Source organism: Anabrus simplex, chromosome 2, assembly GCF_040414725.1.
Source record: "Anabrus simplex isolate iqAnaSimp1 chromosome 2, ASM4041472v1, whole genome shotgun sequence".
Lineage (NCBI taxonomy): Eukaryota > Metazoa > Arthropoda > Insecta > Orthoptera > Tettigoniidae > Anabrus > Anabrus simplex.
In genome coordinates, this window is record NC_090266.1 from 1,090,160,481 (window position 1) to 1,090,173,457 (window position 12,977).

Below are 12,977 nucleotides of genomic sequence, written 5' to 3' on the forward strand. Positions count from 1 at the left end.
GGACAAACGTTTCTCTGGTGAAGACCATTATAGCCTGGTGAGTTGGTGGTTCCTTCATATTTCTGTTTTGAAGAAGAGGTTTGTGACCCAGTAGCTAAGGAAACACTGTGTTTATATTGTCAGGCACTGCTTAGCAGTATGTTACCTGATTCTCTTTGTGGGCTCCTGGCCCTCTCTTACACTTAACTATGTAAATCCGGAGCTTAAAAGTACAAAAAAGGAAAGAGAAAATTCATAATAAAAAAAACAGTTAAAATACAAACTGAAAAATGTAAGCTTCATAACACAATACATAACATCATTACAGTAAAACAAGTATGGCAATAGACAGTGATGTTATTTAAACTCTGTGCACATGAGAAAAAACTTAATATTATGTACATGTACACTATAACAATAAAAGTAATAATAACCTAGTATTAATTATAAGAAACAACAGTATTCTTCAGTTGTACAGTAAAATGGCAGTGTTACTAGCCCACATTCCATAATCACCAAAACCTATCATACATCACCAATCACACGAAACAGTCAGCGGTATTCCCCAGGTTATTTCTGCATGCATTTTTAAATTTTAATATTGCCTTAGAGCACCTGACAGCAGCTGGAAGTGAATTCCAAAGTCCTTTACGATGGACCTGTTATACATAGAAGATTGATTGGCAGGAATAACGAGGGATGTGCTGAATCTAGTGTTACAGTTATGGAATGAGGACAAGAAATGGTATTTTGAAGTAATTTATTTGGGTAGATTTTCATTCACATTTCGATACATCAACGTACATCTATAAAATTTCTGCTGCCTGTTAGGTTTTAGCCAGGAAAGAGCTCTGTAGCTAGGGGATTATGTAAGTATCATAACACAAGTTAAAAAGCAAATCGAAGACTAGATTTCAATGCTTGTTGCAGTTTCTTAGTTTGGGGCACGAGTGACATCAATGAGGACGGTGTTGCAATAGTCGGATATCGGTAGTTTCAAAGTTTGGAGAAGTTTTGTCTTTACGTCTTGTGGCAAAATGTCCTTATGTTGTTTCTGAGGGTGTAGCGTTGCGTACATCTTTCTGCATGCATTTCTTATGTATCTGTTATTATTATTTTTTTGCAAGTTGCTTTACGTTGCACCGACACAGATAGGTCTTAAGCCGATGATGAGACAGGAAGGGGCTAGGAATGGGAAGGAAGTGGCTGTAGCCTTAATTAAGGTACAGCCCCAGCATATGCTTGGTGTGAAAATAGGAAGCCACGGAAAACCATCTTCAGGGCTGCCGACAGTGGGGTTCGAACCCACTATCTCCCGAATACTGGATACTGGCTGCACTTAAGCAACTGGAGCTATCGAGCTTGGTCTTATGTGTGTCGACCAATTGAGAGTTTGTCAGTATCATGCCTAGGTTCTTCACTTCCTTACTGAACAGGATTACGGATGCATTTATGTCACCGGAGGAATAGTATAACCAAACCCCATGGCACTACAGCTCCTGAAGGGCCTTGGCCTACCAAGTGACCGCTGCTCAGCCCGAAGGCCTGCAGATTACGAGGGGTCGTGTGGTCAGCACGATAAATCCTCTCGGCCGTTATTCTTGGCTTTCTAGACTGAGGCCGCCATCTCACCGTTAGATAGCTCCTCAATTCTAATCACGTAGGCTGAGTGGACCTCGAACCAGTCCTCAGGTCCAGGTAAAAATCCCTGACCTGGCTGGGAATCGAACCCGGGACCTCCGAGTAAGAGGCAAGCACGCCACCCCTACACCACGGGGCCAATTTTCATACATGGGGTTTAATCATTTCTGAGGACCAAGTTTAAGTGTTCAGTATTTTTTTTTTTTTAGAGTTGAAGAGGAGAGAGTTTTCAGTGGCATACAAACTGAGTTGTTGAAGGTTGGTGTTAATATCTCTTATTGCATTCAATATATATATTGTATTCATCCATTAAGGCCCAATGTTGCGCTAACGCAACATTTCATTTTTGTCTTTGCCCCGATTTAAAGTTTCAGTGAATTTTAATTTTAAGCATCGATATATTAAAAGGACATCTTAGAAGTATTGTTGATCCAGTTGTCCACACTAAATACATGTAATGGCATTTTTTCTGAATGTTTTAAGATTGAAAAACCACAACATGTAATCAGGTTGTTTTTTTGAGAGTTTTTTCTTTCAGAAATAGACATTTTATGTCTGTTTTTATATATTCAAATTTTATAGACATATTTGTAAGACAATAGGTCTTTTTCACACAATGAATCTATCACATGAAGCCGGTTTAAAAAAAAACAAACAATAATGTTGCGTTTATGCAGCTTTGGGATTAACAAGGATATTTTCCTGATTCATAGACTGCTCACTTGACTGAACTTGCAACCTCTGTTCCTTCCTTCATTGTTGAAGTGTGCATTTGTAGTGCAGTGAGGAAGCTGAAACTGTAATTGTGTGCTGATAAAGAAATGATATTGCAAGAAAGGTAGGCTAAACTGTATTATAAAATGAATTATTTTATAAATAGGACCTATTTTTTGTTTGCGGTGGAATTATGTATGACATCTTTCTTATTTATATTAGGATTTGTTTGTATTCAGACATGTCTCAGATCTACCAGAAAACACTAACTGTGGCAGAACTCGTAGCAGTCTTGGAAGAAGAAGAAGAAGAAGAAGAAGAAGAAGAAGAAGAAAAAGATGATGATGACTTGGTGAATGCAGTTAACATTGACGCTGTCTATATTCCACTTGATGTTGAAGTAACGGATGAAGAAGACATAGTCGAAGACCTTCTTGTGGAAGAGGAACAAGTACATGACGTGGCTGGTACCTTTGAAGTACATATACGTACTGAACAAGAACCGGAGTATGAGCCTGGAAGTTCAGCTGTAAGAAAACCTAAAAAGCAAGCAGAAAGGAAGAAGGAGCAGCTCCTAAACTGGAGAAAGGTTGCTCTTGTCTGTACTTCACCATTCTCAGAAGAGTCGACTAAAATGGAAGAAATAAAAATCAATGTAGGTGGTAAGTCACCTTACGAAGTAATTTTACTGTACTTCGATTCACAAGTTCTGCAAATGATTGTTGATTATACAAACAAATATACTCACAATAATAACCGCCATTCCTTCCAGCTAAGCACTGTAAGTGTAAAGCGATTTATGGGAATAATGATCCTTTTCTGGATATCACACATTGCTGGCTATGAAGTTGTACTGGTCAAAGGACTAAGACAAAGAACTAACAATTGTTAGAAAATGCATGAGCCGTAACAAGTTTATGACAATCAGACAAAACATGCATTTGTCAGATAACAGTTTGCTGGATCAGAACAACAAATTTTCAAAACTGAGGTCTGTTTTCGACGTAATGAACAAGAACCACCTTCAATTCGGAATTTTTTCACATAACCTCTCCATTGGCGGGGAAATGGTGCCGTATTTTGGAAGACATTCCTGCAAGATGTTTATCAAAGGAAAACCTGTACATTTTGTCTTCAAGCTATGGTGTTTGTGCAGTTCAGATGGTTATCTATATCAGTTTATGCCTTATAGTGGGAAAAGACTAGGCAGTGAAAACTCTGAAGTTTCTCTGGGGGAAAAAGTGGTTTTAGACTTGCTGTCAGTTATAAATAATCCATCTCATCACCGCATTTTCTTTGACAATTTCTTTTCATCATACAAATTGTTCCATACGTTGAAACTTCAAGGTTTTTTTGCAGCCGGTACCATTAGTGAAAACCGTACTGCTAAGTGTCCCTTAGAACCCTCCTCAGCTCTGAAGAAGAAAGCCCGGGGCTCATTCGATTTTGCTTTTGAAGGTGAAGCCGAAGTTTTGATGGTCAGGTGGAATGACAATGCAAATGTGACAGTGGCAACCAACAATGGTACTGTACAACCAATAGCAACTGCTAAAAGGTACAGTAGGAAAGAAAAGAAAAGTGTCTCTGTACCACAGCCAAAATTTATTTCTGAATACAATACGCACATGGATGGAGTTGATCTGCACGACAATGACATTGCCAATTATAGATTCGAGTTAGGGGTAAAAAGTGGTGGTGGCCTCTGTTTATAAATTTAGGCTAGTTGACAAATAGGACATTTCATAATCCAAGAGGAAAACAAAGCTAGAAGCAGATGCCAACTGTGCAAGAGCACAACAATTTACAAGAGTCAAAAATGCAATGTTCATCTTCATTCGAACTGTTTCCAACAATTTCACTTTCGCTAAATGCCCAAAGTTGCATAAACGCAACATTATGCTGAACCTAAACTATTTATAAATAATTTTTGTTCTGGCATTTTCTGGTCTTTCTGATTTAATTTCAAAAGAAATACAGAATAATATTCCAAAAAACTATGCTTTTTCAGTGCTCGGTCCTTAATGGGTTAATGTGGCAGTACATTTGGAGTTCATCAGCATAAAGGTGATATCTGTTATATTTTATGTTAGAGGAGATATCATTAACTCTTTCACTTTCTTATTTAGACTGCCTTGCTTTCTCCATAGTGTTCTAAAAACCCATGCACATAAACAAGAAACACAGACATAGAAAATTAATTTTCTTAAAAACTATAAAGGTCACGAAAAACTTAATTCAGAGAAGCCCAGTTCTGTAAAATTGCCAGGAATATCTACTTTCAAACCGGCTTGCCCAGTAAATTATAGTTTATTGGAGATAGGAAGAGAATCTACATATTTGGGAAAATTTACAGTAGTATGAAGTCCCGTCAATATCACCTGTTGCTGGTAAAACAATATCGACAATAACACTATGTTTTCACTATTACTAGGTTCACTTGAACGTACACTTTCAGTAAGCAAATCATTACTACGATACAGTTCTCTTTCAGCATCATCATTTAGCAAAGAACATGAAACACTGCACGATGAGGAAGTCTTAGTGTAAGCAAGCAACGGCTAGTGTCATTCTTTTGTCTGTAGTTCTGCCATGCAATGAGGATATCTACTTAGAGCAGTGCTGTTGCAAAGCGAATATCTTTGTGATTCCAACGATGTGCAACAGATGGCATTTGCTTTCATTTTCGGCTACAATCAAACCAATTAATGCAAAGCTGCACAAGTCCGAGTACATGTTCAGGCCGGCACCTGGCGGCAGTAATGGGGAGCCCGAGCATGAGGCCAAGGACAGAATCCTGTGGAGCTGCTGCCTTCCTGAGCTGCCACTGTGAAGTAATATTGTTAGCTATAACACATCACTTATGATATGTAAGGAATGAGCAGAAAAATTTTGAAGCTTCAGTACCAAAAATTGATTCAAATTTTATTAACAATGTCTGGATAAAAACTGTGTCAAAAGCACTGCTAAAGTTGAGGAATGTGAGTCAAGTCACATTTCTTTTGTCCATTGCTTGTCTTATGTCCTCAGTCACTTTCTTGAAGCCAGACTGCAGCAGGTCTAGAAGGGATTGAGAGTGCAGGTATTCCTATATTTGAACATGTACCAACCATTCTAGTGCTTGGGGAAGGCAGGAGGAATATAAATGGGATGGTAATCAGATGAGTATTGAACCTAGGTTCTTAAGAAGTGGAATTACATTAGCTAACTTCCAAATTGCTGGTAACGTACCATTCCTTAGACAATAGTTGTATCCGGGAGATAGTGGGTTCGAATCCCACTGTCGGCAGCCCTGAAGATGGTTTTCCGTGGTTTCCAACTCCTAGGCCTTTCCTATCCCATCGTCACCATATGACCTATATGTGTCGGTGCAATGTAAAGTCACTAGCAAAATTTAAAAAAGACAATAATTGAAACTGTGGGTCAGTATGGGGAGGACAGCACCAATAATATTGTGTGTACAAGTAATAGGAATATTATTGACCCCACTTGCCCTGGATTTTGTAGATTACAAGACTTTCTTGACTTCATTTTTGTTGATGGTACAAGAAGCAAAGCAGGGGTGATTCTGAGGGACAAGTGATGGGCAGTTATCTGCATGTGGTCTGTTAAACTGATTAAACTGTTACTGACTTCCGTGAAATATGCACGGACATCATAACAATAACACTATTATTTAAATTGAAATGAATATATCTACTATAACCTAGTGAGTTTCTTCAGTCTGTCAAATACAAAATATAGAATTGATGAAAACACTGTAACATACCTGTAAAAAATCACATTATATTAACTGAGTCGACACTGATAAGAATGGCTTCCATCTTAAAAAAGAATAAAAGAAAAACATATTTAGTTACCTTCCTAACATATTAGATATTACTAATTCTTCTCATGTAACCTTAAAAGATTTGTTGTTTCAGAATCACATACAAATTAAATAGTTTTGTGAGTGCTCAAAAAATGTTTCCCTCTCCACAACATTGAAAGGATTTCTTAAAAATGACTAAAGATGGTTCCTGTATAAGTTTTTTCTTATTTTCCTATAAAAGGACTGAAATGTCCTATCTGAACTTAATTTCAAAATTACTCATATCTACTCAAGAATATAATGCTTTGCATCTGGAGTGATGATTTTGACAGGTTGTGTGGCAGTTGCTCGTGGCCCTAACATATTCAATATTTAATATTTGGTAGTCATTAATTTCAATAAACTGAAAATTTCCATTTCATCTTGGAAATGTTTTCTACATTTTAGTTTGTTATAACAGACTAACATTTCAGAATTCAACTGCATTAACCCTGGACCGCACGCATAGGCGGTGTTTGGACCGCACTTTTGAATGATTGATTTTATTGTTCACTATATGCTCAGCCTGATTTGGTGCACTGCTAATCTTTGCTTACTCAGCTAAGCATCAAACAACACTACTGATATGTTGTGTAATGCTGCAGTTCAGCGTGGGAACAGTCGTGAAGACAGCGTCCACCATTCAGCTTGCTGAGAGCAGTCCTAACACAGCAACGCGCACAGAAATGTAAGCATTCGATTGGCCGAATACTTATTGGAGCAAGGGCTGACATTCATCGGGACAAAAAAAAAAAAAAAAAAGGAAATACCTCCCGAATTTCTAATGGACATAAAAAAGGGAAATACCTCCTGAATTTCTAATGGACATATCTCTCCAGGTTGGCTCTAGTATGTTTGGATTCCAACCTGACATGACACTAGTGTCCTTTGTGATGAAAAAGAAGACATTTGTCCTTCTATCAACTATGCGTGACACAGGTGGAATCAATCCCACAACTAATAAACCATTTGACGTCGTAATGGGACCAAGGGTGGCACAGATGTTGTTGATCGGATGTGTTCTACATATACAACAGCAAGGAAAGCCAGGCGATGGCCTCTTGTAGTGTTTCTCCTTGAACTTGATATTGCAGGGATAAACTATTACAAGATATTTCTGGCCAACAGCCCATCAAAGGATTGTGTGAGAAGGAAATATCTCACTTATTTGGGACTGAGTCTGATGGAGGTAAATCTCAGAGAAAGAGCTCAGCTTGTCTCTCTTCCAAGTGATTTATAGGTATTCTTATCGAAGTTTTGTGAAACCAAGGAGACTATGAAGTGTGCATCACAAAAGAAAATCTGCTTCATTTGTGGAACGCAAGAAAATATAGACTGGTGTTACCTGTGACCTATGTCATCGGAATGTGTGCCGTAACACAGTCAGCATAAGATTACCTGTGAAAAGTTCAGTCAAGAAGTTGAAGATGAAAACTAAATTTGCTTCATTTCATTGTGAACAGTAATCCGCTATTTGATTTCATAACTCTGTGTAGTGCAGTCCCGTGTTTGAATTTCTTGACTTGTATTTGTGTTTTCTCTAAAACATATTCAATTTCATAAAGTGTATATATTTTTGTTTTCTTAGAAAAAAATTACATCTTCCAATTATTATAAATTTTCTTAACCTACAAATGATAAAATGCTCATAATGTTCAAGAAAGTTGGCAAACTACGTTGTGCGGTCCAAACACTGCCGCGTGCAATGTAACGTGGTATGGAGTGGCGCGCGCGGTCCAGGGTTAAAATAAACCTCTTTGATGGAAACCTCATTGTTATTTCAGATTATGCATATGTCTGCTGGCAGTTTGTAACAGTTCAGTCAATCATTCACCACTGATCTGCATTTAGGGCAGTCACACAGGTGGGAGATTCCCTATGAGTTGTTTACCTAGTTTTTCCTTTAAAAATTTCAAAGAATTTGGAAATTTCTCAAACATCTCCCTTGGTAAACTCTGTCCGTCCTTAATTCCTCTTCCTATAAATGAATATTTGCCCCAGTTTGTCCTCTTGAATTCCAACCTTATCTTCATATCGTGGTCCTTCCTGCTTTTAAAATGATCACTCAAACTTATCCATCTGTTTGTCATTCCACGCTATGTCTTCACTGACAGCTCGGAACACATCGCTTACATTACAAACCATCACTCTCATTTCTCTTCCGTATTGAAAACAGCGATCTCACTTAGTTTAAAAAAGGAGTATATTTATTACCCCACTTATTCAATACAATTAATACCACGTTATGTGGTTAAATAAACATAGAAATTCTAAATTTTTAAGGGTACATGCTTTGCCCTGCTTTTATTGGGCATCATCAGCCTTATTTAATCTTAAAACAAGCATTGTTTAGAGGACATTGACATTTATAATTCATAAAAATTGAACTGTGATTTCTTAAGGTAATAACACTAAGGAATAGAAGATGTAAAATATGATGTTGAGACATAACATATACAACACAAGTTAAAATCATTATAAACAGAGTTAAAATCTTTCTCCAAAAGAAAATTTGTGTCATATAAAATTCTAAAAACAGCACATGTCTGACACTGAAGTGGATCCACTCTCCAGGGGAGTTTGTAACAATTGATGAGATGTTGGTAGTTTTTGTGGCACTGTGGATTTATTCAGTATATGCTTCTAAAACCAGCTATGTATGGGCTCAAATTCTACACTCTGAGCGACAGTAGGACATTTTACACATTCAGTTCGGAACTCTACTGTGGCAAACAAGCCAAAGGTCCTTACAGTTGTTCCAACAAACCAATGGGCATCGTCAAAAGGCTAACTGACCCAATAAAGAATTCACATCGGAATGTTACCACTGATAATTACTATAGTAGCATTCCATTGGCCAAATACTTAATGGAGCAAGAATTTTATATGACACAAATTTTCTTTTCGACAAAGATTTTAACTTCGTTTACAATTATTTTAACTTGTGTTGTATACATTGTGTCTCAACATCATATTTTATAACTACTATTCCTTAGTGTTATTACCTTAAGAAATCACAGTTCAATTTTTATAAATTATAAATGTCAATGTCCTCCAAACAATGCTTGTTTCAAGATTAAATAAGGCTGACGATGTCCAATGAAAGAAGGGCGAAACATGTCCCCTTAAAATTTAGATTTTCTGTGTTTATTTAACCACATAACGTGGTATTAATTGTATTGTGTAGGTGGGGTAATAACTATACTCCTTTTGTAAACTAAGTGAGACATACCGCTTAATTGAGCAGCTCATCTCCGTTCTCCCAAGTCTTCCCAGACCGGGCGAGTTGGCCGTGCGCGTAGAGGCGCGCGGCTGTGAGCTTGCATCCGGGAGATAGTAGGTTCGAATCCCACTATCGGCAGCCCTGAAGATGGTTTTCCGTGGTTTCCCATTTTCACACCAGGAAAATGCTGGGGCTAGTCTTCCCAGCCCAAACTTTGCAACATTTTCATAACTCTACTCTTTCTTCAGAAATAATCCAGAACAAGTCGTGCTGCTTTCTGTGGATTTTTTCCAGTTCCTGAATCAAATAATCCTGTTGAGAGGCCATGCACCGGAACCATACTCTAATTGGGATCGTACCAGAGACTTATATGCTCTCTCTTTTACATCCTTACTACAACCCCTAAATACCTTCATAACAGTCATAACCATGTGAACAGATCTATAACCTTTATTTACAACTTTATTTACAATCCTGTTTATGTGATTACCCCAGTGAATGTGTTTCTTTATATTAATACCTAGGTACATACATTGATTCCCATGAGAAATTTTCACCCCATCAATACACTAATTAAATGTGAGAGGAATTTTCCTCTTTGTGAAACTCACAACCTGAATTTTCACCCCATTTATAATCATGCTATTGGCTGCTGTCAATCTCAGGACATTGTTGAGGTCATTTTGCAGTTGCTCACAATCTTGTAACTTATTTATTACCCTATACCGTATGTCATAATTTGCAAAAAGCCGTATGTCTCATTTCAGTTCTTTTCTCATATCAATAACTAAGGATCAGATAATGCTTCACCTGCTCGAATTTTCTGAGTTAGGCCTATGTTTTCTAGGAATATAGCCACCTATTTAGTCACAACTTTGTATATCCCACTTTCATTCTCTTTTTTCATTAGTCTCCCATGATCTACCTTTCTGGACGAAGGGTATTTGACCTTCTGAATCTAAAATATCTGGTATATCTTGCTGAATCCTACAAGTTGAGCTTCAGTGGAATAACTTTTCCTAAACTTGAACTGCCTTCTATTAAGCCAGTTATAATTTAGTAATTTTGCATACATGTCTAATATAATCAGATAGAATGCTTCCCATAAGCTTACATACAACATGTCAAGCCGACTAGTTTGTAATTTTCTTTGCTAGGTGCTTTACGTCGCACCGACACAGATAGGTCTTATGGCGACGATGGGATAGGAAAGGCCTAGGAGTTGGAAGGAAGCGGCCGTGGCCTTAATTAAGGTACAGCCCCAGCATTTGCCTGGTGTGAAAATGGGAAACCACGGAAAACCATCTTCAGGGCTGCCGATAGTGGGATTCGAACCTACTATCTCCCGGATGCAAGCTCACAGCCGCGCGCCTCTACGCGCACGGCCAACTCGCCCGGTCTAGTTTGTAATTATCACTTTTATTGTTATCTTCCTTTCCTATATACACAGGGGCTACTATAGCTACTTTTCATTCATTTGGTATAGCTCCTTCATGAAAACTGTAATCAGTTTGTACTTCGGATGTGGTTCTATATCTCAACCCATTGTCTTTAGTATATTCCTAGAAATCTTATAAATTCTGGCTGCTTTTCTAGTTTTCAACTTTCGTATCTTATTATAAATATCTTTGTTATCGTAGGTAAATTTCAATACTTTGTTAATATAAGTCACATACTCTATCTGGACATTATTGTTTTAACCAACAATCTTTACAAATTGCTGACTGAATACTTCTGCTTTCTGTAAATCCTCAATTATACACTCCCCTTGTTCATTAATGATTCCTGGAATGTCCTTCTTGGAACCTGTTTCTGCCCTAAAGTACCTTCCTTCCATACACTTTCATTTTTCACTAGAATTTGTATGAATGCCAGTTGTGCTTGCCATCATGTTATCCTTGGCTGACTTCTTTGCTAGTTTCAATTTCCTTGTAAGTTCTTTCAATTTCTCCTTACTTCCACAACCATTTCTAATTCGATATTTCATTCCAACCTGCACCTCTTTAGTCTCTTTACTTCTCTGTTATAATACAGCAGGATTTTACCATACCTTGCCATCTTTAAAGGTACATACCTGTTTTCACATGCCTCAAAAATTTATACCCATTCCACAGACAGCTTACATTTTTATTTACCATTTTCTGCCATTCATAATTACTTTTTAAAAACTCCCTTATGCCTGTCTTGTGAATCATATGGTACTGCATCAAACTGAATGAGATTAAACTTAATGGTTCTGTACTAATAATTCTGGGATTATTTGTAGTGGTAGGTATAAAATCTCTTTCAACTGTCTTAAAAATTTAAAATGTAAGGAATACAATGATACTACAGTAAATTGTTCTTTGCTGATAGTAGAATTCTCTTTGCTTGTTTTTATATTTTGAAGTATATTTCCTGTGTGCTAGTATTCATGTGTTTAATTGCAATTTTTATAATATATCTCTATTTTACAGAAAACACACCAATTACGTTTGGCACAGTGCTGTAAAATGAGGCGTGGAGTTCAAGGAAATGGTCGCCATACAGGCACTATCCCAAGAAACATAAATCAGACTTCAGATCATTCACTTGATAATGTGTGTGAATCTCGAGATTCTCAAAGAGATCACCACCGAAATGTGGTGAGCTTGAATTATTTTCTTAATTTGTGTGTATTAATATTTAAGGAACATCACTAACCTGCTTATATCTTCTTCTTTTCTACCGCTTTTACCACACCTGTGGGGTCACGGATGCGAACTGCGTCACACATGTGGGTTTGGCCCTGTTTTACGGCTGGATGCCCTTCCTGATGCTAACCCTATATGGAGGGATGTAATCACTATTGCGTGTTTCTGTGGTGGTTGGTATTGTCATGTGTTCTGTTGTGTGAATATGAAGAGGAGAATGTTGGGATGGACACAAACACCCAGTCCCCAAGCCAAAAGGATGATTCAGAAGCGATTAAAATCCCCGAACCGGCCGGGAATCGAACCTGGGACCCTCTGAACCGAAGGCCAGTACACTGACCATTCAGCCAACGAATCGAACAGTGACCTATTTATATATGGTCACTAAATTTTTCCTGGTATGCAAGTACACTAGGTAGTTCTCCAGATCAATTTCCTACATGTAATACCAATATCAGTTTGTTATATTGGAAATCAGTAGCAGTATCCAAGTAAATATAGTAACAGATCTCTAAATGTTTTTAAATACCAGCCATCATAATCTTCTTCTTCTTCTTCTTCTTCTTCTTCTTCTTCTTCTTCTTCTTCTTCTTCTTCTTCTTCAGTGGCGACCAGCCCACAAGGTCACAGGGTAACGTGCCCTCCCAATAAACATTAATACCTTAATTTTTACTTCTCAATGCATTATACACAGGGCACAGGTTTTAAGCTCATAAGGAAGGTACTTCTAAAGTGAAACATCAGGCTTCAGGATAGAGCGTAAAATAGTATACATCAGCTACCGGTCATAACCCCCATGTTGCCCTTGGCTATTTCTTTTTAAAGAAGAGGCCTGCTATAACGAGAGAGCCCTCGGTGACAAGCAAGCCGTGGCTGAGTGGGGTAGCAGTAATTTACTGAA

The 12,977-nt window shown here is 37.7% G+C and overlaps 1 protein-coding gene across 4 annotated transcripts in view; it reads left to right on the forward strand.

The window, feature by feature from the left end:
- Positions 1 to 12,977, forward strand: part of cmb (combover) — a 522,232-nt gene that overhangs the window by 36,283 nt on the left and 472,972 nt on the right. For all 4 annotated transcript variants that reach the window (XM_067139692.2, XM_067139691.2, XM_067139689.2 and 1 more), the window contains one exon: positions 11,861 to 12,028. In XM_067139692.2, coding sequence (XP_066995793.2) covers positions 11,897 to 12,028 — 132 coding nt within the window. In that variant the 5' untranslated portion in view covers positions 11,861 to 11,896. The remainder of the gene's footprint in view (positions 1 to 11,860; positions 12,029 to 12,977) is intronic.